This window comes from Mobula hypostoma, chromosome 18 (assembly GCF_963921235.1).
Source record: "Mobula hypostoma chromosome 18, sMobHyp1.1, whole genome shotgun sequence".
NCBI classification, from domain to species: Eukaryota; Metazoa; Chordata; class Chondrichthyes; order Myliobatiformes; family Myliobatidae; genus Mobula; species Mobula hypostoma.
Genome location: NC_086114.1, coordinates 64,351,658 through 64,378,613, shown reverse-complemented (window position 1 = coordinate 64,378,613; position 26,956 = coordinate 64,351,658). Strand labels below are relative to the sequence as shown.

The 26,956-nt window shown below is 39.5% G+C and overlaps 1 protein-coding gene across 1 annotated transcript in view; it reads left to right on the top strand.

Annotated features, from left to right (window-relative positions):
* LOC134358606 (furin-like) overlaps window positions 1-26,956 on the top strand; it is a 145,947-nt gene that overhangs the window by 102,365 nt on the left and 16,626 nt on the right. Inside the window, exons 7-11 of the mRNA XM_063071036.1 lie at window positions 3,977-4,149; window positions 4,307-4,519; window positions 7,300-7,400; window positions 13,377-13,480; window positions 15,949-16,066. Of these exons, the coding sequence (XP_062927106.1) occupies window positions 3,977-4,149; window positions 4,307-4,519; window positions 7,300-7,400; window positions 13,377-13,480; window positions 15,949-16,066 (709 nt within the window). The remainder of the gene's footprint in view (window positions 1-3,976; window positions 4,150-4,306; window positions 4,520-7,299; window positions 7,401-13,376; window positions 13,481-15,948; window positions 16,067-26,956) is intronic.

Below are 26,956 nucleotides of genomic sequence, written 5' to 3'. Positions count from 1 at the left end.
GCTGAGGGATGACTATGTGGCAAAGTTTTGTGGTCCTCCCCATATGAAGTCGTCCTCATGACAGGCAAGTATTCCAATAGCATGACATTCTGAATCTTGTCAGTAAAAAAAAACAGCTGGATCCACTTGTGACATCTTCCCACCTGTTTTCAACATTAGTTCTTGGACCTTTTTATACTGGTGGAGTGATGCATCTGCTAGACCATTAACACACTTGGAGTTTCCACAGTGTTCCTTCACTTCTGGCTTCAAGCGGGGATTGAATGTAAATGTCACATGACAATGCCATTTCCTGTAAGAATGTGGATTTTATGTCCACGGAATAGGGTTGCTGATGCTTTTGACTTATCTCTGTGCAAAGTAGTTGGAGTGACTCTGCACATGTTGATGAGTCTTTTTGGAGTTCTTTTATGTTCAGTTCCTCAGAGCTACCAGCCACCACGTGTGCTTTTGGTATAATTCCTGTCAGGGAATCTTTCAGGGTGTACACATATCTTGTAGACATTGTCTTTGGTTGGCGTCTCTGACTTCCTCAAACACTCCATTATTTCTCCAATTACTGATTTAATCCTGTTTTGTTTAATCTTTAGTTACTAGGATATTTTCATCTTGACATTTCTCAGATGGTCCAGCCTGACCTATACTTGATTCAGTATGAAGTCTGTCTACACATGAATGTGACTGACCTTGCAGTGCCAGCGACTGTGGCTGGTTCTAGGTAATTCAGGTTGTACTGACTTTTGTTTCTCCCAGTGACCTTTCCTGCTCGTCCTAAGACTTCAGCTTTGTATGAGATACCAGTATCTTGATCTACAAATCTCACAGTTTGTCCTGATTTAAGACTGAAGTCTTTGCACTTGTGATTATTTGTCTTCAAGCAATTGACAGCATCAGGTAAGTGCTTTTCATTTTCTGTGCCATTTTCCATGGAGTTCTGTTGGTCTTCAGTTTGTGCTTCACATAGTCTGGAATGATGCACTCTCACATATGTACGTACCTCCATGTCTCACCAATACCACAGCTCTAGTCTGACCAAGGACAACCTCATGGACCTTTCCATTTTGTACAGTCTGCTCTTTTGCAGTACACTTTGTCCCCTGTCTCATATTTCTCAACTGTAGTACAGAGCTGTTCCCTCAGTGCTCTTTGAATTCTCTCTGAACACTGCTTCAACGAAAGCCTTCCTTGGTGCACGCAGTGTTGAAATGTTTCCCAACCCATTTACTGCTTGTAGTGCCCTCTAGAGCAGGTGGCTTGTCAACCAGTTCAGAGGGAAGGTTTGGTTTCTAGCTAAACACAGGTTGATATGGGTTATAGCCATGTACATTGTGCATGATATTCTTCACCATAATGGCCCAGTACAGAGCTGTATTCCAGTCACAGCTGTTGCTTTTTTTTATCTTCAACATTATCTCAGTAAGTGTTTGATTGTGTCGCTCCAGAAGTCCATTATTTCAAGGACTGTATGCGGCGAATGAATTTGTTTCACTGTTAAATTTCTCTGCCGTATCTCTGAATTCATCATTATTAAATTCACCACCGTTATCACTGAATACTTTGAAGTGGGCTATGCACACTTATCCAGGAATGGATGAAGATTTTTCCTACCCCTGGGTGTCTCTTTGTGTTTATGTGTGAATTCATCAGTAATGTGGAAGTACCACACTCCTTGCTGCAGTTCATGTAGGTCTACATTGTATTCAGATGCTAGTGGCAGACTAACCGCAGGCTTGGGTTTGATCTTTGCAAACTTGGCATTTCTCACAGCTTGGAATGGAAAAAATAATCTGCATCTTTGTTTCCTGAACTCCTGAGCTGTTCCTGAAGTCTGTCAGCCAAAGCGTGTCCAAACTGCTTGTGAAGCTCGAGCAATATTTGCATTTCTCATCTGGGGTCACTTTCTCTGTGACATTTAGTACTTCTTTCTCACGTTGGTCCTCAGTAATGACCCTTTCTAGAATGTTCAGACAGTAATGTCCAGAGCTGGTGAGCCAATTTGTTGCTTGATCATAGTCAGAGAGAAGTACAACACAAAGAGGCCCTTTGGCCCATCTAGTCCATGCCAAAACCATTTAAACTGCCTACTCCCATCGACCTACACCAGGACCATAGCCCTCTGCACCTCTACCATCCATCTACTTTTCCAAATTTCTCTTAAATGTTGAAATCGAGCTTGCATGCACCACGCGCTGGCAGCTCATTCCACACTCTCGTGACCCTCTGAGTGAAGAAGACTCCCCCCATGTTTCCCTTAAACTTTTCACTTTTCACCCTTAACACATGACCACTGGTTGTAGTCCCACCCAACCTCAGTGGAAAAAGCCTACTTGCACTTACCCTATCTGTACCCCTCATAATTTTGTATATCTCTATCAAATCTTCTCTCAATCTTCTATGTTCTAAGGAATACAGTCCTGACCTATTCAGTCTTTCCTTATAACTCTGGTCCTCCAGACCTGACAGCATCCTTGTAAATTTTTTCTGCACTCTTTCAACTTTATTTACATCTTTTCTGGAGGTGGGTGGCCAAAACCGCACATAATACTCCAAATTAGGCCTCACCAGTATCTTGTACAACTTCAACATAACATTCCATCTCCTGTACTCAGTACATTGATTTATGAAGGCCAATGTGCCAATGGCTTTCTTTACAACCCTGTCTACTTGTGGCACCACTTTCAGCGAATTATTGATCTGTATCCCCAGATCCCTTTGTTCTGCCACATTCCTCAGTGCCCTACCGTTCACTGTGCAAGACCTACCCTGGTTAGTCCTACCAAAGTGCAATACCTTTCATTTGTCTGCATTAAATTCCATCTGCCATTTTTCAGCCCATTTTTCCAGCTGGTCCAGATCCTGCTGCAAACCATGATAGCTTTTCTCACGGTCCACTACTCCCCCTATCTTGGTGTCATCTGCTGATTTGCTGATCCAGTTAACCATATCATCATCCAGATCGCTGATATAAAGGACAAACAACAATGGATCCATTACCATTAGTCACAGGCCTCCAGTCTGAGAGGCAACCATCAACTCCCACTCTCTGGCTTCCCTGCTTTCTTTAGGGAAGCTTTTCTGGAGTAATGGAATGTTCATTGGTACCACCATTCCAATGTAACATTTTGTCTGCCCTATTTTGTTGGAATTTTCACTCTTTTCGTAAATGAACAATCTTTCCATCTCCAAATTTGAATACTTTGTGTAACAGGGTGTATCTGTGTTCACTTCATAATGGTTTATTTCAAGCCATTTTTGTCTACACACTGTGCGTAACAATAAATGACTACCTACGGTTTCAATTGCTGTGATCACCTACTTGAACATTTGGAATGTAGTCAGAGAAATTTACAGAATTACACATTGACGATGATAGTGAATTTCAACTAGCAGAACCTCTTTGAATATTCGATACTGATGTCTTTTCCAAAAGGCTCCGTGACACCCAAAATATCCTCCTTTCGACACAGTGTTGAAGGCTTCATGAATATACAAATAACCAGAAAGTCAAGTGACAATGCAAATCTGTCCCAGACTGTGCCTTCGGTGGCAGGGATACACCTTTAATGATGTGTTTGTAGCAGGAACCTTAATCTATTGTGTTTCCTTGTGTAGTTTCAATGGGACAGAGGCAGAATGTGCCACACCCAATGACTGGTTTCTTAGTTTAGTTTATCCATAATTATGTTCTCTATAATGTCATAACTTCAGAATGATCTGTAACAAACACAATCAGATATTTCATGTCTTCCTGTTGCTTTCTTAATTTTCATTACATTTATTCTGTATCACCCATAAGACATAACAGAATTGGGCCATTCGGCCCATTGAGTCTGCCCCGCCATTCCATTGTATCTGACTTACTATCCCTCTCAACCCTACTCTTCCCCACCTAGCTGATACGCAACTAAGCTCTGAGCCTAGATCACCAAAGCTTTGTGATCCAACCATTTAATATCTATTATTTGGGATTGTGTAGGTGTGCGAATGCTGGATGGGGAGGTGACTGATGCTGTGGAAGCCCAGTCCCTCAGCATGAATCCTCAGCACATTGACATCTATAGTGCCAGTTGGGGTCCAGAAGATGATGGAAAGACAGTGGATGGACCTGCTAAGCTGGCTCAGGCAGCCTTTTTTAAAGGCATTACTCAGGTAAGTGAATTTTACTCTTGCATGTTCTGCAATGAAGTATGCATTAGCAGGGTCAAGAAAAGATTTTAAATACCCAATCACTATTTTTTTAATCTGTTCTATAACCTTGGACTCACGTTGCACATCATTGTGCTTTGTTTTGGTTCACTGTTCACAGGGACGCCGGGGTCTCGGCTCGATTTTTGTGTGGGCCTCTGGAAATGGTGGCCGGGAGCGTGACAGCTGTAACTGTGATGGATACACAAACAGCATTTACACTCTATCAATCAGCAGTACAACTCAAAATGGGAATGTGCCATGGTATAGTGAGGCATGCTCCTCAACGCTTGCTACCACGTACAGCAGTGGAGGGCAATTTGAAAAGCAGATTGTAAGTCAATATTTCGTTCAATTGTAATTATCACCAAAGTGTAAAGAAAAAGATTAGAGTCTGAATCTGATTTAATATCACTGGCATATGTCATGAAATTTGTTTTATTGCAATGCATAAAAACAACTATAAATTACAGTTTAATTGCAGTAAGTAAGTAGTGTAAAAAGAGAGCAAAGAAAAAGAGTAGTGAGGTAGTGTTTCTGGACCATTCAGAAATCTGATGGTGGAGGGGAAGAAGCTGTTCCTGAAACATTGTGTGTGTCTTCAGGCCCCTGTATCACCTCCTTGATAGTAGCAATGAGAAGAGGGCATGTCCTGGGTGATGGGGTCCTTCATGATTGATGCCACCTTTTCCCTTCTTGAGGCATTGCCTTAAATAAAGCTTTATTTGTCACAGATACATTGCAACATAGTGAAATTTGTAACCTGCGTCAAATCAAATCAGTGAGGATGTACTGGGGGTAGCCCACAAGTGTCGCCACTCTTCTGGCATCACCATAGCATGTCCACAACTTAATAACCCTGACCTGTTTGGAATGTGGAAGAAAACTGGAGTATCTGGAGGAAACCCACACAGTCATGGGAAAACTGTACAAAATTCTCATCACAGCAGCAGAATTGAACGTGGGTCACTGGCTCTGTAATAGTGTTACTCTGACTGCTACACTACAATGCAATTGATTTCTTTGCCTCCTGAGAGCACCAAAACACTTCATTAATAACATGTCACTGAAATTCCTAGAACACTTGCCTGTTATTTAGTGTTGCCATATATTGGGAATCCATGTGCTTGATGCTTCTTCGGAATTCTCGGAATGGGATGGTTGAAGGCATTTACTAAACAAGCACTTATTTTGACACTGGAAACTTGAAGCAAAAGTGAGGCGGGCCATTTGTATTTTGTTAAAGGAAAAGGAGTTCGTTGGATTTATTTTGTGTCTTCAGTTATATTGCTTTATGTACACTCAGTGGCCACTTTATTAGGTACACCTGTACGGCTCATTAAAGCAAATATCTAAGCGGCCAATCATGTGGCAGCAACTCAATGCATAAAAAGCATGCAGACATAGTCTGGAGGTTCTGTTGTTGTTCAGACGAAGAAATGTGATCTAAGTGCCTTTGTGGAGTGATTGTTGGTGCCACTCGGGGTGGTTTGACTACCTCAGAAACGGCTGATCTCCTGGGATTTTCGTGCACAACAGCATCTAGAATATACAGAGAATGGTGCAAAAGCACCACATCCAGTGAGCGGCAGTTCTGTGGGCAAAAGCGCCTTGTTAATGAGAGAGGTCAAGCTGACAGGACTCAAGTAACCACGCGTTATAACAGTGGTGTGCTGAAGAGCATCTCTATCCAACATTGATGTGGACGGGCTACAGCAGTAGAAGACCACGAACATACACTCAGTGGCCACTTTATCAGGTACAGGAGGTATTGTGTATACAGGAGATATGACCACTAAGTGTATTTTAACTGTTAACAATCCATTGTCAGTTGTGTTAAGCTGACTTCACTGCGCTTCCGCATTCACCCTTTCACTGAATCTGTGGACTTGGAAGGTTATAACTGCTTTTCTGTTCGATCATGGGAGTTTTAATGAATTTATCTGCCTGAAAATGTCTCCTCTTTCAAATTCCCATTGAACATAGATCCAGTGAGAGCCCTTCCTGGGAATCAATGCCTCCACAGAGCAAAAGGGCAATTTGGATCAAAATGTTTGATTTTTCCGGTCCATATTGAGATAGCTAATGTAAAACAGGCAACAGTTAAGATCCATAAGGACTTGATGGGCTGAAGGGCCTTTTTCTGTGCTGTAATGTTCTCTGACTCTAAAATGAAACAATTGATTTTCATTGTGCTTGTAGAGTTTAAAAAATGTTGGCTTGGATTCCAAGGCAGAATTGCTAACTTGTGGGTTAATTTGGCTGAAATTTATATTCTGATCAAACAGTCCATCTCTGTTTAGAGCCTATGTTTGTGAAATAGCCACGCGGCTAGGTAAGTGAGATTTTATGATTTTTTTTAATCTGCCAAATCGGCGTGTTTTTGAGGAAACAACATTATTTAGAAGATGCTGAAGGCATATTTGCTAATGAGACCAAATCTCAGTGGTACCATTTAAAAGCTGCATGACTAAAGAATGAATGTGCTTTGATCTCATTCCAACCCCATGGAGTGTAAAGCTTGAGTGTTGCCAATTAATACCAGCTAGTGTTCAGCCACTTAGACTAAATCTTGGTACAAATTGTTCTTAGTGCTGGGTCATCAGATAGTCCTGAATGTTGAAGGAAGGAACAACGACAATAAGGTGCAAGGTCATAGGAGGTAGATTGTGAGGTCAAGCGTCCATCTTATTGCACTAGGGGACCAGTCAGTTGTCACATTACAGCAGGGTAGAAGCTGTCCTGGAGCCTGGTGACATGTGCTTTCAGGCTTTTGTATCTCCTGCCTGATAGGAGGGCGGAGTTGATCTTATTGAATAGCGGAGCAGGCTTGATGGACCAGGTGGCCAACTGCTGCTCCTATTTCTTCTTTTGAATCAGTGGAATATGACTGCTCAATTGACATTGTTGAGAATGTTCTTCGATCACAGCAGAAAATGTAACCGCGTTGAAACAAGAAAGATAGTTTATTGTTTCAGTTTGAAGCTTGTAGACAGACCTGCTGTCTGTTTCATTTGCTACTATTTTATTTGTGTTCCTGCACTTTAACCAGCTTCTATCATCTGACTGAAATTGGAGTCTCTGGTTGCTCATATACCTTTCACTTTTGCTTAGGTTACCACTGACCTGAGAGAGAAATGTACAGAGTCACACACCGGAACCTCAGCCTCTGCTCCCCTTGCAGCGGGGATCATCGCTCTTGCGCTGGAAGCAAAGTAAGCCATATGCCTGACTCTCTCTGACAGCTGCCGGCATAATACTTCGTGCCCCCATTTTGTTAATAAGGTTTTAATAAATTATTTAAATTCTAGAGCAGCACACACAAAATGCTGGTGAAACTCAATGGGTCAGGCAGCATCTGTGGAGAGGAATAAACAGTCACCCTTTTGGGGAATACACAAAAAAAAAGAGAAGGAGGGAGGGGGAAAGGGGAATGGAGTTTTATTTCCCATTCTAGTTCCCCTTTCGCCCCTTTATTTTCTTTTCTTTAGCAATACGGCGCAAAGTAGGCCCTTCCGGCCCTCAATCCCGATTTAACCCTAACCTAATCACAGGATAATTTACAATCACCAGTTAATCTACATAGTTTTTGGGCTGTGGGGGGAAACCAGAGCACCCAGGGACAACCCATGCATTCCACAGGGAGACTACTTACAGAGGGTGCCGGGATTAACCTTCAAATTCCAGTGCCCTAAGCTGTAATAGCATCGCACTAATTGCTACTCTACTCTACTGTGGCACCCTTCTCACCTACCCATCATCTGCCTCTGGTGCCCCCCCCCCTTTCAGATTCCTCCTTGTTCAGCTCTTTACTTCTTCCACCTATCTCCTCCCAGCTCTGACTTCATTCTCCCTCCCCCACCCACCTGCCTTTCCCTTCACTTGGCTTCACCTGTCACCTGTCTGCTTGTACTCCCTCCCCTCCCTTCACTTTTTTATTTTGGATTCAGTCCTGGTGTTTTCTGGACTTGGCCAGAAATGTCGACTGTTTATTTCTTCACCCCTGCCACATAGAAGCTGCCTGAACTGCTAAATTCCTCCAGCATTGTTGCTCAAAATTTCTAGCATCTGCAGAGAGCTATATGTTAATATTTAAATTCTAGATATTTTCAATAAAAAAAATTAACAAGTAGTATCACAAGGAACACTAGGAGTGAATAATCTGGCCCAGGCTTCAAATTCTTTTGTGTTGGTTCCCCATAGACCTCAATTCCCAATCTTCCCTTCACTTCAAATACAGTGGGCCATCAGATAATCAGGACAGTTGCTGATTTGGGGCATTATACCACTTAATTGGGACAGAAGACTGTTGCTGAACAGTTTCTAACCAGTGTTCAGTCACGTGTATCAGTTGCAAGCATTTGTGTAGCCGTTGGACACTACGCTGTGCTTAGAGCGAACAGTTTTTAAATGGCATCAGTTGCCTATGCTTGTGTTCAAAAAGCAGTGATTTTTGGCACTGATAATTGGCAAGAAATAAGCAACAAGACAATTCAGAAGTGTTCACTGCGGTTTCAAGAATTCAGGCTTGGAGATGCCTGAAACGGCCAATGAAACAATTTTACTACTTCAAGTTAGAAACTACAAAGAATTTGAATGTCTCGACAGTTATCTTGAATGTTACAATGATAATGAAGATTTAGAGGATGCAATCATTGACAGCATTGTATGAAGATTGTCCATTATCTACACTAGGTGTCTGCACTGATTTTGTTCATTTACTATCAATCAAGAAGAACATAGCAGCATACACTGAATGAATTTCTCCAATAACTATTAGGAACAGTTTTATAGTACTGCAGTGGTATTGGTAGTGTTCTAATTTGTTCTGTATTTCACTTAAATACATAATTTGTTATGTAGATAGTCTTTTTTTATGCCTTTTTATATACCTTTTAACTATTTCCATGAAACAGGTTAATTGGGCCAAAATGTATTGAGTCCCGATGTGTCCCAATTTGCCAAGTGAAAATTCCTACATACCTCAGGAACTGATGACCTCTCTTCCCCCCCCCCCCAGTTCAAGACTCTCCCACTGGTGGAAACATCAAGGATCAACTTTAATTGCCATATACATTTACAAGCCTTCTGAAATTGCTATAGTGTATTGATGTGACATGTAAGAAAACATCATTGCCTGTAAAGCATTTGTACATTCTCCCCATGACCAGCTGGGTTTCCTCTGAGTGCTCCGGTTTCTTCCCACATTCTGAAGACCTGCTAGTTTGTAGGTTAATTGGTCACATGTATAATTGGGTGGTGCGTGCAGGCAGCTTATATTTACAATGGAAATAGTATTATCAAAAGTAGTTTAAAGTGAGGTAATAGAGCAGGGTGGGGCACGGCTAACTAAAATGATTAACTTCTGGGGGGAGGGTGGGGGAAGAAACTTTTAAAATGGTGTGGAATTATTGTTTTGATAGCCCTATAGCATTTTCCAGAAGGGAGCTTTTTTTGGTGGGGAGTGTCTGCAATGACTTTCCTGTCCAATTCTTTATCTCGGACACGTACAAGTCCTGTAGAGGTGGAAAACTGTAGCCAATGACCTTTAGCCCTGTTTAGACCTCTTAAGATCTTAGATATTTCAGTATGATCACCCCTTATTCTTCCCGAAATAAAAGTGTAACTATTTTAAGCCTTTGTGATGGAGTAGCCCTCTCATCCCTGGATCCTAGTGAATCTATTCTAGACTGCTGCCGTTGCCAGTTTACCTTAAATAAGGGTGTGTATTATAAAGGGACCAAAACTGTAAAGGAAACAGGTGTGTCTCACACTGCGCTGTACCTTTTTAACATTGATTCTCTATTTATAGGCTCTAACCATTCAGCAATTAATTGGTCCATTAGCTTTCTTAATTACCTTTTGTACCTTCGTGCTGACTTCATGTTTCACACACAAGAACACCTTGATCTCTGTACTTCATTTATTTACAATTGTTTGTCATTGGGATAATTTGCCTTTTCATCCCCTGTGCTGAAGTGCAGGACCACACACTTTAGTACATTTAGCTCTGTGTACTTTATATACACACACTTAGTCAACCTATCTACATCTCATTGGGTATGTTTAAAGTGGAGGCTGATAGGTTCTTGATTAGTAAGGATGCCAATTTAAGCACATCACCCCTATTGGGACATAGGCCACCAACAGCAGCTCACTAGGGTCCTCTGTCCTATGCAAATCTTTCATGTTCCTTAACTTCAAATTTAAGTTTAATTGTCATTCAATCAAACATGAATACAGCCAAATTAAATAGCGTTCCTCTAGGGCGTAGGTACAAAACACAGTACACAGCACACGTCAAACATATTTATATAGCCCAAATCCCTGAGTGACATGTTTTGTAAATTGATGGTGCATTGGTGTTATTGGCAAGAACAAGCAGTTCTCAGCATTCTGCAGACGAACATATGTATGTGCGCTTGCAACCCAGCTAGTCATTCCACCAATCTAACACTGGATGGCAGCCCCCCCCCCACCCCAACCCAGCATGGAGCTGCACTGCAATGCCCCTGGTGTCTCCTGTCTTGAATTGCTGCAACAAGCAAGCCCATTGCGTAAGGCTTCGTCCTCGCTAGAACCAAAGCCACACAGCTCTCACGCCATCTATCTTGCCAATAAAAAGGGAAATGGACTTGCAATATTTTACATTACCAATGTCCAACAGGGTCTTGTAATCACAAGAGAAACATCTAAGACAGTCACTTGCTGTTAGATAGCAGACCACTTTCGCACACCAACTCCGATACCGTTCTGTAGCACACAGTAACACAGTCCATATCAAGTCCATCTTCTTGATGGGGTAGTCCTGCAGTATTTTAAGTTCCCCAGGTATAGCCCATATCCTTGATGTATCCTTCCTCACAGGGATGAGAATTTTGAGCTTCTCTTAGCATTTCTCTTGCACTTTTTGTAGCTGGGTTTGGGACCATCCATGACAGAGTGAAGGTTGCAGGGAGAAGGCAAGAAGATGGGGTTGAGAAGGATAATAAATCGGCCTTGATCAAATGGCAGAGCAGACTTGATGGCCAAATGGCATAATTCTGCTCCTATGTCTTATGGGTTTGCCTCATTAACTGGTCTAAATTGCATGTGCCCTCCCATAATTTTCTGTCGTCAGCAAACTTACATTCTGTCCCTTCCAAGTTAGGAATCTAATAAATAATTGCTAGTTACATCCTTCCATTCTGAAAAGACCCATTTTTTTTCTGACTGTTAAAGATAATACAGTAATTGAAACAATGCATTATTTTGCATTCATGACCAACACTGTCCAAGGGTATGCTGCATGCAGCCCGCAAGTGTTTCCATGATTCTGCTGCTAACACAGCTTCTCCACAGCTTACTGACCCTAACCCACACGTCTTTGGAACGTGGGAGGAAACCAGAGCACCCAGAGGAAAGTCTCACAATCACATGGAAAACGGACAAATTTCTTACAGACAGCGGTGGGAATTGAACTCTGATCAGTGATCATTGGTGCTATAAAGCATTGTGCTAACTGCTACACTAAGCTGACTCTTTTCCTTGTGTTAACCAGTCTTCAATCCACTTCCTCTGAATATTTTATCTCACGCACCAGCCTTTTACATGTCATCCTAGCAAATGACATGTGAAATTCATCATATGCTATATTTATAGGTTCTTCTTTATCAACTCTGCTTGTTATTTCCGTAAAGAGCTCTAGCAAACTTGGTAAATACTGTTTCTTTTCGTAAACTCAAGGTAACTTGGTTTGAATACATATCGTCTGTTGTACTAGCTGTTCCATGATTACGGCCTCCAGTATCTCCAACCAACAGATATTAAGTGAACTGACCTACAGGTTGTTTTTTCTTGTTGCCCTCCATTCTTCAACAAGGGAGTTACATTTGTGATTTTACAATCAATCGGAACACTTCCGGAACTTCATTTTGTTTATTCAGAGTTACACTGTGGAACAGGTCCTTCTGGCCCTTCGATCCGCAATTGCCCAATAACCCCTGATCAACCCTAACCTAATCACAGGACAATTTACAACGACCAATTAACCTACTAATCGGTACATCTTTGGACTGTGAGAGGAAACAATAACCACTGTGCTATTGTCGCGCTCCATAACACATGGGGGTGGGGGGGAAATAGCTCCATTATCTCAGTCACTTCCATTAAAGCTCTTGGATGTATACAATTGGGTTCTGGTCCTGAAAATAATTTGTCTGTCTGTAGTCATTAGCTTTTTCAATACCTTGTTACTCATAGCAAGAATTTTTACAAGTTCTTCCATTATTTGAAAATAGCCCATTTATTATTCTTGAAATATTTGCAATGTCCTGCACTATATGCAAGATACTGGTTTAAATCATCGACTGGTTTCTCACAAATTGCCCAGTCACACTCTCCAGGGATCCAACACTTGCCTTAGTTACCCTCCGCTTGATCTATTCATCGTATTACTTGCCAGTTTATTCTCGTTTTTCTTCCTCATTAACTTTTTAGTCATGAGATCCTTGGGGGCAGGAAAAGAGATAGTTGTTTTACTACCACTAGCTTGTACTACTATATATACTCTCATTAAAATATAATAATTCCCTTAACTGCATTTTTACTCTGGATTTGCCTTGCTCATTGAGTCCTCCTTTCTGATTGGGGTAAGTTTCTGCTGAGCGCAATGAAATAACTGCTTAAAAATCTGCTTCTGTTCATATTAATCTTTCCTCTGACCTATTTTCCCAACTCACTTGACACAATTCTTCATAATTGTAATGCCTTAAGCAAGTAAAAGGTGATTTGCGCTGTTTTTTTCCATCCTCTGCAATGCCTTTGCAAAGATTAACTTTATCTGTCACATGAACATCAAAACGTACAGTGAAATGCATTATTTGGGTTTGCTGGGGGCAGCTATGCTTCCGGTGCTAATATAGCATGCCCATTACCTACTAACGCAAGCCTATACATCTTTGGAATGTGGGAGGAAACCAGAGCACCTGGAGGAAACCTACATGCTTGCGGGAACAATGTACAAATTCCTGACAGACATTGGTGGGAACTGAACCCTAATCATTGCCGATGTAAAACGCTACGCTACTGTGCTGCTGTTCTTTTAATATTGAAAATAGAGTAGCGAATTCCCTACGGGGAAAACCATACTCAAATAACCTGGTTTACTGAAAAGCTCATTTAATTCATTGTGATTTTTCCTCTCCTCCAAGTAAAAATCTCACCTGGCGTGACATGCAGCACCTTGTAGTACGAACGTCTAAGCCAGCCCACCTGTCCTCCAACGACTGGATTACAAATGGAGTTGGTCGCAAAGGTAACAATGTGACCTGTTTTGTGTTGGGTTGCTCCTGGCAGTGAAAACAAACTCAAGGGGAAGAGAATCTCCATTCAGCTCACCCAAGCTTGTACAAACAGCTGCAACTTGAACACCTGATGTTTCTTCATTTTGTCTGCCTGGCAGATTATCCCATGAACTAATCAACAAGTTCCTTTGGATTTCATATACATCTTGTTTGGTGGTTCCATTTATTAGATTTTTTTTTCCTCCTAACCATAAACTGTTTTTGATCAAGTTCTGTGTTGTTTCCTTCTCTGTAGATATTGATGTTGTCTGATGCTTTCTTGCAGTGCCTTGGGATCTTTTTGCTAAGGGATCTTTTTGTAAGCATGTTAGTAGTATGTGCAATAAGTTCTCTATGTTTTATGGATGGAGGGAAGCCATTCTTCCATGTAACATGCGAGGTTTTTTGTGTGGTTCCTCACTTCACACTTCAATATTTCATTCTGTTTTGATACCTGTTAAAAACCTAAACCTTCAGGATACTTTGACCAGGCTTCTCAGCACTTGTCCTAATTCTTTTCTATGACTGGCTGCCAAATTTTAACATGAAGCACAGAAGCTGGCCCTTGAGCCCACCTTATCTATACTAATTGTTGGATTCGGATGTTTTTAATCCAAGGTTCTTTCGGAAGTCAGGAAAAAGGTGTGAAACTTGTTGCTTCGTGCTCATTTTATGAAGCGTTAATAGAACAAAGAAAATTGAAAACGTACAGTAACAGAAACAGAGACTGGAGAGTGAAGGGAAAGAAGCAAAAAGAGTTTAGAAAATGGCGCCACCACGTGTTCAGCTCTTGTACTCCAAAGACAAGGAACATTGCATTTAACTTTGCAGATAAGAGTCAGCCAATCAGATAGCTCCTATTCAAATAATGCAGCACCAGAGAAGCTTCCAGAGCTTTCCAGAATGATAAAAGAACTGCAGCCACTAGGGGACACACTGGGCAACTGCAAATGCATACTGTGGCCACTAGGAAACATACTAAACAGTTACATGAATATAACTAGTTATATAAAATGCAAGCAGACAATTTATTTTTCTTTGCAGCGTAACAATTAAACAATTAACACATTTGACAACTACCCATTCACACTGAGTCTTTAGTCTTGTTGCTCCTTAGCTATTCATTTGTTCTTCTGGATACTGTTTAAATATTGCATGAGTACTTCCACTATCTCAAGCACTGTTCCAGATTCCAGCCACTAAGTAAAACTTATTTTCCTCAGATTGCCTGTAACCCCTTTACTTCTAACCTTGAATTTTTACCCTGTGGACTTAGATTCCCTTGCCATGGTGTCCCTCGTGGTGTTGTATCCCTCTGGGTTATCCCTCCAAATCCCCATTAGTTTTCTCTTCTTAAAGGAAAACAACACTGACTCGCCTATCTCTCCTCATAAATAAAACATTCCACCTCAGACAGCATCTACTATGATCCACCCTCCTCTTCTATCGATTTCTTCTTTTACAACCCTTTGCCTTTTCCACCTATCACCTCCCAGCTTCTCACTTCATCTCCCTTCCTCACCCACCCACCTTCCCTCTCACCAGCATGTTCTCCTTCCCCTCACCCGCCACCACCTTATGCTGGCTTCTTTCCTCTTCCTTTCCAGTCGAGGTGAAGGATCTTGGCCTGAAACATCAACTGTTTATTCCATTCCATAGATACTGCCTGACCAGCTGAGATCCTCCATTTTGTGTGTGCTGCTCCTTTTGAGTTGCTTGGCTATGTTGCTGTGGAGCTTCTTACTACTGTACATCCATGAGGTCATTTTGGATCTTATAATATTTTATCGTCTTCTACATAAATTAGGAGGCTGCAAGGTTTGATGTGCTATGTCCAACGAATTCTTCCGCTCCTTCCACACTTTCACCAGTTCTATGATAGAATTGCAAATTAAACTCTTACAATTACAGTAGGTTTAAAAAATATTCAACATTTCAGACTTGTAATTTATATTTTTCTCTCCTCAATCATTCTTGTCCTTCCACCTCAGTTTCTTTTCTATTTCTCTCTCCCATCCTACCCTGCCTAGTTATTTCATAGATAGTTATGGGTTTCTAAAAATGCTCTCTCTATGTACAACCCTAATTGTCAGTTTAGCTGTATTATTTTAATTTTTTTAAATTTAGAGATAACAGCATGGAACAGGCCCTTCTAACCCACCGACTTAACCCCAGCCTAATCATGGGATAATTTACAATGATCAATTAACTTACTAACTGTACAGCTTTGGATTTTGGGAGGAAACTGGAGCACCCGGAGAAAAGCAAGCATACATGGGAAGAACATACAAGCTTCCTCACGGAGGACGCCGGAATTGAACTCCGAACTCCGACACCCCAAGCTGTAATAGCTTTGCGCTAATCACTATGCTACCTTTTAATTAAAGGGATGAGATTACTTCTGTAAAATTAACAGTGAGATGTTCCCCTTCCTTTGCAGTCAGTCACTCGTATGGATATGGGCTACTTGATGCTGGAGCTATGGTCACATTAGCTAAAAATTGGACAAGTGTTGGAGATCAGCGGAAATGTGTAATTGTGATTACCTCTGAGTCAAAGTAAGTAAATGTTTATTACCGGGCACTTCCATTGTAAAGGTGTGCCTGTAGCAAAATTTTATGCTATTCGCCTTGAATTTAATAGCTTGTATAGATTAAGGGGTCATGGAAAATTGGATGCTTTTGAAGGGATTTTTATAATTACAAAGTCTTCGTTATCTGCTGGCTTACTACATGTGTACATGAGGAACAGTTTGGTATTTCGTCTAATGTAGGCTTGAGGTAGAGAAACTTAGAGTAAAATTATTGATGCTTTGTTGTGTTTGCTCGCCTTATAATTACTGATGAGACTCAAAGCCAGGAGACAGAGCAAAGGCGGAACTCGATATAAACCTTTATTCAGGAAAACCAAACAACTACGAAAATTCTAGAACTCAAACAGTTCATCCCAAAGGGTGACAATTTGAATGGTTTGCCCAAAGAACATTCAAGATATTGATATGCCTGGGAGTCTGTTGGTTCATCAATTTGTTAAAGAAAGTTATTGTGATACATTAACCATTTTTATTGATGGATCAAAAGATAATTTAACTGGGAATGCTGGTGTGGCTGTTTTTGTGCCTGAATTACAGGTAACTATAAAGAAATGACTTGCTACCCACACCAGTATATACAGCAGAATTGGTTCCCATCATTTTGGGCTTACAATGGGTGGAGGAAATTCGTCCTTGCAAAGTTGTAATTTGTTCAGATTCTTTTTCAGTTTTGATTAGTCTTAAAACAGGTCATTCTAGCAGTAGGTCAGACTTACTGTTGGAAGCTCTTCAAACTTTATTTCATATTCAAAGTATTGGTTTACATGTCACCTTCTTATGGGTCCCTGTACATAGAGGTGTAGAGCGTAATGAGCGGGTGAATTGTACGGCCAAAACAACTGTTAAGTTCAGCTGTGGATATAGACCTTCCAATTAGCAAATCAGAAGCTAAGGGATTGGTGGCGTTAAGAATTAGAGTTATGGCAAGACATAGGGGAGACACCTTTACAGAATACATAGAACCGTTGGATTGATAGGAGAGGAGGGGTAAAACAAGAAGGGAGGGAATTAATTGACTCAACTTAGAATTGGGCATACTGTACTTGAACACATGCTTCACATTGTAAAAGTATAAGGTTGACAGAAAGCACATGCAGGCTTCACCACTATCTTTGGGGGTTGATGGCTTTCATTTAAAAATTTCACTAAGTTATGGAAGTGACTTTAATTGAATTCACGATATTGTCTTTCATTATTTGCAATTTATAGAGCTTTTTGGGGTAACTTAGATTTCACTTGATAAAGAACTAGTAGGGGTTTTATTTCCCAACTCTATACACCACTTTCCAACTTTACCAGTTGGTGGCGGTAATGCGCCTTTAAGTTTGACCGCCAACTGCCATTAAAAGTCGTCATCAGAAGAAGAGACATTGGTAGGAACAATGACCAATCAGTCAGCCTGGGATTGCTTGTCAGCTTAGCGATGTTGTTTCGGTTCCATAACATGGTTTGAATAAGTAGTAAATGAATCGAACTTCCAAATGATAAGTGAAATATGATGAAATGCCAAATCATCACATATAATGATGGAACAGCTTTTGTCATAGGTGAACTGGACAAGAACTGTTAAAGTACTGGCACTGCAAATCCCATCTGGTGATACCTCATCACAGTGTGCCTGCTTGGTGGCGGATGTATTAACTGCAAAAACCAAAGTCATATATATCAATGCAGTTGTGATTGGCTGTTGCAGGTTAGGATGCTAACAGTGTCTTCCCAACAGTGACTCTATTGGTCTACACCATGGTAGCACAGCTGTTAGTGTGACGTTATTACAGCTCGGAGCATTTCAGAGTTCAATTCCAGTCTCTGTACATCCTCTCTGTGAATTGCGTGTGTTTTTCCCAGGTGCTCCAGTTTCCTCCCACAGTCTAGAGACGTACCGTGTAGGTTAATTGGCCATTGAAAATTGTTCCGTGGTTAGATTAGGGTTAATTGGGTTTGTTGGCGGTTGCTGAGGTGGCATGGCTGGAAGGGCCTACTCTACTGCGTCGCTGAAATAAATCATTAAATATCCCTTTTGAATTGGCCACAACTTCACTGAATTGCAGAGCAGGCTCAGATCTGGCTGCCACTCCTCAGGCCTCACTAATTGAATTTCAGTGCCAAGTTCTCAATTCTCTTCTCTGGATGGTTGAGTAAAACAATCATTCATGAGCTAGTTGAACTGGGCACGCACACAGAAAACATAGAACACTACCACACAGCCAGTATAGCATGTGACCAACACTGTCCAGAAATGTACTGGGGTCAGCCCTCGAGTGTCACCATGCTTCTGGCGTCAACATTGCGTGCCCACAATTTACTAACCCTTACTAATCTATAGGTCTTTAGCATGTGACAGGAAACCAGAGGACCTAGATGAAACCCAGGCGGTGACGGGGTGAATGTACAAACTCCTTACCAACAGCAGCAGTACTTGAACCCCTATCTTTCAATCATTGATACTGCAAAGCGTTACGCTAACCACTGCACTAGCGTGCCACTACCGTTAAAGCTGGAACTGTGAAGTCTTTGAACCCCAAATGATTTCTAATTTTGTAGATTATGTTAATCTAACATTACCACTAGCTTTCATGGTCAAAGATGTTTATGTTCTTCAGATTAGGTTAAATGATGATTTAACGCATCCTTGGAGCAAGCCCGGAATGTTCCTGGTTTGTACTCAATTATGTGAATAGACAGATACAACTAATAGTTTCCCGAAGACCTAAACTACAGTGGAGTTGCTTTCATATTAAGATGGTGCAGATTTCTTCGAGGAAGCAAGAAATTGGGCTACTTTGGAGTTGATAAACCAAGACAGGAGTATAGGGTTAAGAGAGGTAATAAATCGGCCATGATGGAATGGCAGAGCAGGCTTAATGAGCTGAACAGCCTAATTCTGCGCTTGTGTCTTGTGGTCCAATGTTATCCCTGACCTCACCCCCAACCAAACTTCTCAGCCATTTTCCTCAAAGATCTCATCCATTTATCGTTAGCACATTTTAAATCTGAGAAATTCTGCAGATGCTGGAAATCCAAAGCAATACCTACAAAATGCTGGAGAAACTTGGCAGGTCAGGTTGCATCTATGGAAAGGAATAAACAGTCGACATTTCGGACTGAGTCCTTGGTGCTGGGTAAGGTGTTAGGGTCTCTCTCTGCTGTCCTTGGCACAGGATGAAATGTCAGGGTCCCTCTTTATAGTCCTTGGTGCTGGATAAGGTATCAGTGTACCTCTGCGCCGTCCTTGGCACAGGGTGAGGTATCGGGTCCACTGTCTGCCATTCTTGGTACTGGGTGAGGTGTCAGGGCCCGGCTCTACAGTCCTTGGTGCAAGAAAACATTTGTGAACCCTATGCAATTACCTGGTTTTCTACATTAATTACTCATAAAGTTTGGTCTGATCTTCATCTAAGTCACAATAATAGACAAACATAATCTGCCTAAACTCATAACTCTCAATTGTACTACTTCGCTTCAATACTGAGTACACCATTTAAACAATCATAGTCTAGGTTCAAAAAAAGTATGTGAGCCTCTCAGATAATGCCTTCTACAAAAGCTATTTGGAGTCAGGTGTTGGTTGTAGAGGTGCCCTGCCCTATATAAAAAAAAAAGCACAGATTACTGACAGAACCGAGTCTTCTGTAAATTAAAAGGTTAATTTACAGGTTGAGTCTGTGGTAAAGAAGGCAAATGTAATGTTGGCATTCATTTCAAGGGAAATAAAATGTAAAAGCAAAGAGATAACGCTGAGGCTTTATAAGACACCAGCCAGGGCACACTTGGAGTATTGTCAACAGTTTTGGGCCCCTTATCTCAGAAAGGATGTATTGTCATTGGAAAGCATAAAGAGGAACTTCATGGGGATGGATCCAGGAATGAAGGGGTTAACATATGAGGAGCGTTTGACAGCCTTGGGCCTGTACTCATTGGAGTTTAGAAGATTGTGGGGGAGATCTCATTGAAACCTACCCAATGTTGAAAGGACTAGATAGGGTGGATATGGAGACGATATTTCCTATGCTGGGGGTATCCAGAACTAGAGGGCACAGCCTCAAAATTGAGGGGCAACCCTTTAGAACAGATTTAAGGAGGAATTCTTTTAGTCAGTGAGTGGTGAATCTGTGGAATGCTCTGCCACATACAGCTGTGGAGGCCAAGACCGTGGGTATATTTAAAGCGAAGATTGATAGTTTCCTGATTGGTCAGGGGATCAAAGGATATGGTGAGAAGGCAGGTGTCTGAGGTTAAGTGGGATCCAAGATCACTCATGATGGAATGACGGAGCAGACTCGACGGGCTGAATGGCCTAATTCTGCTTCTATTTCTTATGGTCTTGTCAAGAAAGATCTGTTTATGTGCACTGTGCCTCAATCAAAACAGCTTTCGGAGGACCTGAGAAGAAGAATTGTAGAGATGCATGAAGCTGGAAAAGGCTGCAAAAGCATTCTTAAAGACCCAATTGTCCTGTCCACAGCAACAGACATTGTCAACAAATGGAGGAAATTCAGTGCTGTTGCTGCTCTCCCTAGGAAGAGAAGATCATGCCAAGAGAACAATGTGCATTGCTGAAGGAGGTGAAAAAGAACCCAAGGGTAACAGCAAAAGACCTGCAGAATTTGCTAAAGTCTCTGTGTGTCCACAATAAGAAAAATATTGGAACAAGAATGGTGTTCATGGAAGGACACCCTGGGGGAAACTACCGCTCTCCAAAAAAAAAAAATGCTGCACATCGCAAGTTTGCAAAAGAATACCAGGAAATGTTTGCAACACACACAAAACGCTGGAGGAGCTCAGCAGGCCAGGCAGCATTTACTCGGAGTCCTGCCGAAGGGGTTCAATCCGAAATGTCGTTTCCATAGATGCTGCCTGATTTGCTAAGTTCCTCCAGTATTTTATGTGTGTTGCTTGCATTTCCAGCATCTGCAGAATTTCTGTTTGTGGCCAGGAAATGTTTGATGGAGGTTATTGCTGCTAAAGGAGGTTCTACCAGTTAATAAATACAAGGGGTCACATACTTTTTCCAGCCTGAACTATGAATGATTAAAAACTGTGTTCAATAAAGCCATGAAAAGTACAATTGTTTGTGTGTTATCAGTTTAGGCAGACAAAAATCTAACCACATCTTATGAGTAATTAATGCAGAAAACCAGGTAATTACAAAGGATTCACAAACTTTTTCTTGCAATTGTACCAATTCTTCTCAAACTTCTAATGAAAAAGAGCTGCTGAAATACATTAGCATTGTTCTGGTTTGCTGATTAATAATTTGCTAACAGCTTCATGTGATAGCCGTGTTCAGGGTGAAGAACATAATGTGGACACCATAAAGGGGCGAATTCTTAACCAAAAGCTTAAGTGATTTTTGACATGTGGCTTTTGTCTTGAGTTCACCACTGTTGAGGTTTGTACTTCCCACAGTTGTTATTCATTCTGTGCAGTGGCAATGCAGCTACTGTACTTTCTGTGTGTGGGTGGCTGCAAACTGTCCCCAGGGCTTGAGTAAAGTTGCAGCATTCACACAATTAAATTTTAAGAAAAGGCGGGGGGCGTCATGTGGTGACATGGGATTGAGACGTGTAAATCCAGCTGTCCCGTAAAAAATCAGCAAAGTACCGGTTAAACAAAACAAAGTTAATAAATACTTTCCGAAAACTATTTATAAACTTTGCAAGACTACTTTACGATATGCCTCGTAAACCGCAACAGAAGAAGTCTGTTGTTGTGAAGCCACCGCGAGATGGGAAGAAAAAAGGGCCTACTGCAACGATGGAGCCTCGGACTCAGGTTGGATCTCCTTCAGAGGAGATGCATTCTATCTCCGGCGTAGAACAGGGAGCAATGGCGGCGGTAGCGGTCTCTCGGAAGAAGATGCTGGAAATGCGCATGCGCAAATCGACACAACTCAAACTACAAGAACCGACAGCCACTGCAACTGAAAGTGACTCAGAGTCAGAATTGGATTCCGCAGAGAACACAGATGAAGAGGAGGAGGAAGAACTGGAAGCGATTGGAAGCAAAGGAGATGATGGAGACATAAAAGAGGCTTTATTGCAATTAGCGGCTGAACTAAGAAAAGTAAGAGCAGAGCTTAGAGATATGAAGATGTGCTATAATAAAGCTATGAAAAGGCAGGATAAAATGGATAAGAAGCTTCAGAAGATGGAAAGAGCAATGGGGCATATGAATGATAGAGTGGAAAAAACAGAAAATGATCTGCTTGTCTGGAACTCGGAAAGAAATCGACTCTTGGAGAAAGTGGACATGTTGGAAAATTTCAGTAGACGTAATAATATCAAAATTGTTGGTCTTAAAGAAGGTATGGAGGGAGAAAATCCAATAGAATTTTTTCAAAGATGGATCCCGGAAGTTTTGCAAATGAAAGAGGAGGTTCGATCAATTGAAATTGAGCGGGCACATAGAGCTCTAAGACCAAAACCACAAGATGACCAATATCGATTTTAATAAAATTCTTAAGATTTCAAGACAAGGAAAGGATTCTACAGGCAGCTGCCCAAGCTGCCAAGAATAGAAAAGGGCCATTGATGATTCAAGGGAACAAAGTTTTTTTCTACCCTGACATAAGTTATGAACTTTTGAAGAGAAGGAAGAAATTTAATCCAGTGAAAAAAATCCTATGGGATCACGGTTATCAATTTATATTGCGTTATCCTGCAACCTTGAAGATTTTTTTGCCTGGTGGAGAAAAAAGATTTTTTGTTGACTACCGGAAAGCGGAGCAGTTTGTGCGAGATTCTCTGAATATTCACCAGATACAAGAACAAATCCAGGGGAGCGAGATAGATTGAAGATGAAGACTGGGTCAAGAATGGACTTGTTGGATTTTTGGGCGGATGAATATATAAATATATTATTAATTATACGAGGGGGGGAAGAAAGATTAAAATTTGAAGAATACTAGTTGGGAATAGTAACATTAATTTTGTTTATATATATATATATAATTTTTTTTTGTTGTGGGGGAGCTGGAAGAAGCACTGACCAATTGCTACGCTAATCATGTGTGCAAGCGTGGCTTTAGCCATGACCCACAAAATGGAGGGGGGTAGTGTTGTGTATCTTTTCATTCACAACATTAGTGGGGGGGGTATTTTATTTTTTCTTTTTTTGTATCTTTTCTATCTTTTTTTTCTTTTTGCCTGGAGGGTTGGGAGGGGAACACATAGCAACATGGTGAAGTTCAAAGAGATTCCCCAAGGAACTATGAGAGTTGAGAAGATAAGTAATGTTTTAGATTGGAGTAACTTTGTTAAGAATAATGACTAATTTATTGAATTTTTTGAGTTTTAATGTTAATGGGCTTAATGGACCAGTGAAAAGAAAAAGAATCTTAACACATATTAAGAAAATGAAGATAGATTTAGCCTTTTTATAGGAAATGCATTTAACAGAAACAGAACATCAGAAACTAAAGAGAGATTGGGTGGGTAGTGTTGTTGCGGCTTCATTTAATTCAAAAGCGAGGGGAGTAGCAATTTTGATCAATAAAACGTTACCAATTAGAATACAAAATGTAATAACCGATTCTGCGGGAAGATATGTGATTATACATTGTCAACTTTTCTCTGAATTATGGACATTTATGAATATTTATGCACCAAATGAAAACGATGCAAAATTCATACAAGAAGCTTTTTTGAATTTGGCGGATGCACATGAAAAAATATTAATTGGAGGAGACTTTAATTTTTGCTTAGACCCAATCTTAGATAGATCAACTAAGGCTGTTATAAAATCGAAGGTAGTAAATCTAACTTTATCATTGATGGAAGATTTAAATTTGATTGATATATGGAGAAGAATCAATCCTAAAGAAAGAGACTATTCGTTCTACTCCCATAGACATAAAACTTACTCAAGGATAGATTTTTTCCTATTATCAATGCATATTCAACACAGAGTGAAAAATATGGAATATAAAGCAAGAATATTGTCAGATCATTCTCCTTTATTAATGATAATAATAATGACTGATAAGGAAGAAGTGGCTTATAGATGGAGATTTAATTCAACATTATTAAAACGTCAAGATTTTTGTGATTTTATGAAAAAGCAGATCCAATTTTTTTTGGATACAAATTTTCATTCAGTGGATGATAAATTTATATTATGGGATGCGATGAAAGCATATCTGAGGGGCCAGATAATAAGTTATACGTCTAAAATTAAGAAAGAATATATGACAGAACTAGATCAATTGGAAAAAGAGATTACAAAATTAGAAAAAGAATCTCAAAGATATATGTCGGAAGAAAAACGAAGGCAACTTGTCAATAAGAAGTTACAATATAAAATACGCTTCAGACATATAAATAAAGGTATTATGAGTTAGGTGAGAGAGCACATAAAATTCTTGCCTGGCAGTTGAAAACAGAACAAGCTTCCAAAACAATAAATGCAATTAGAACAAGTGCAAATAAAATATCTTATAAACCTCTTGAAATAAATGAAACCTTTAAAAGTTTCTATTCTGAATTATATCAATCAGAATCACAAAATGATGTTAATGAGATAGAAAGGTTTTTATCACAGGTAACTCTTCCAAAATTGAACTCGGAAGAACAGAAGGGATTAGATATGCCTTTTACATTAAAAGAAGTTGAAGAAGCTTTAGGATCACTTCAAAGTAATAAATCTCCAGGAGAAGATGGTTTTCCACCTGAATTTTATAAAAAGTTTAAAGATTTATTATTTCCTCTCTTTATGGAGTTAATACGTCAAGCAGAAAAAACACAAACTCCCAGAATCTTTTTCAACAGCGATTGTAATAGTATTACCAAAAAAAGACAGAGACCCTATGAAACCAACATCATACAGGCCTATTTCTTTATTGAATACTGATTATAAAATAATAGCAAAAATTTTATCAAATAGATTATCTAAATACTTACCAAAATTAATACATATGGATCAAACAGGATTTATTAAAAATAAACAATTGGCAGATAATGTAACTGGGCTACTCAGTATAATTAATTTGGCACAAAAAAGGGACGAGAAGAGTATAGTAGTAGCCTTGGACGCAGAAAAAGCATTTGATAGATTAGAATGGGATTTTTTATTTAAAGTATTAGAAAAATATGGGTTAGGAATATCTTTTATAAATTGGATTAAAATTTTAAATTTTAATCCTAAGGCTAAAGTAGTGACAAACTCTCAAATTTCAACACCATTCCAATTAAAAAGGTCAACTAGACAAGGTTGTCCATTATCACCTGCTTTATTTGTACTGGCGATAGAGCCATTAGCAGAACTAATCAGAATTGATCCAGATATTATGGGTTTTAGAGTTAATCAGGAGGAATATAAAATTAATCTTTTTGCCAATGATGTTTTGATTTACTTAACAAACCCACAACATTCATTACATAAATTATCTTCTAGATTGGATGAATATGGGAAGGTATCAGGTTATAAAATAAATTGGGATAAAAGTGAAATTTTACCTCTTACTAAAGGAGACTGTAGTCAATGTCGGTTAGCAACCCAATTTAGATGGCCGGTAAATGGTACAAAGTATTTAGGTATAAAACTTGATAATGATGTAAAGAATTTATATAAATTTAATTATTTACCACTATTGAAAAAAATTCAAGAAGATCTTGACAAATGGATGATATTACCAATAACATTGTTAGGTAGAGTCAATGTTGTAAAAATGAACATATTTCCTGGATTACAGTATTTGTTTCAAACATTACCAATACAATTGCCACAGAAATTTTTTCAAGAGTTAAATAAATGTGTGAGAAAATTTCTTTGGAAAGGTAAAATGTCAAGAATATCATTGGAAAAATTGACATGTAAATTTGAATTAGGAGGGTTACAACTTCAAACTTTAAGAATTATTATAAAGCAAATCAACTTAGATTTATTGCATCTTTCTTCAATGATCGAAAACCAGCATGGATTAAAATAGAATTAGACAAGATAGGAGAAAATAGACCTGAAGATTTTATATATAAATGGGAATCTAAATGGATACGGGAAAAGAAAGAATCTCCTATATTAATACATTTGATTGATCTATGGAATAAGATAAATGTTGATAATGAAATACAGAAATCTTTATTAGCAAGGAGACCTTTGTTCCAAAACAGACTTATTCCTTTTACGATGGACAATCAACTTTTATATAATTGGTACCAAAAAGGGATTAAATTTATAGGAGATTGTTATGAGCGAGGTATATTGATGTCATTTGAACAACTAAAGGATAAATATAAAATATCAAAAAACACTTTCTTTTGTTACCTTCAATTAAGGGCTTACTTAAAAGGTAAGCTGGGTCAAACAATGTTTTTGCCAAAACCTAATGAAATTGAAACTTTAATTCAAAAACAAAATTTAAAAATTTATTTCTTGTATGTATAATTTGATTCAAAAACAGACAATTAAACAAGGAATCCATAAGTCAAAACAAAAATGGGAAACAGATCTGAATATTAATATTGATGAAACAAATTGGTCAAGACTCTGTCTTGACAGTATGACAAATACAATAAATGTTCGACTTAGATTAATACAATATAATTTTTTACACCAATTATATATTACACCACAAAAAAATAAATAGATTAAATTCAAATCTATCCGATAAATGCTTTCGGTGTAATCAAGAAATTGGTACTTTCTTACATTCTACTTGGTCTTGTTTTAAAATTCAACCCTTTTGGATAAATTTAAGAGTCTTATTGGAACAAATTACTGGAACTCAACTTCCACATAACCCTGTATTATTTCTATTAGGTGATATTGAAGGGATAAAGCTGAAACTTAAATTGAATAAATATCAGAAAGAATTTATAAAAATTGCATTGGCAGTAGCTAAGAAGACTATAGCAGT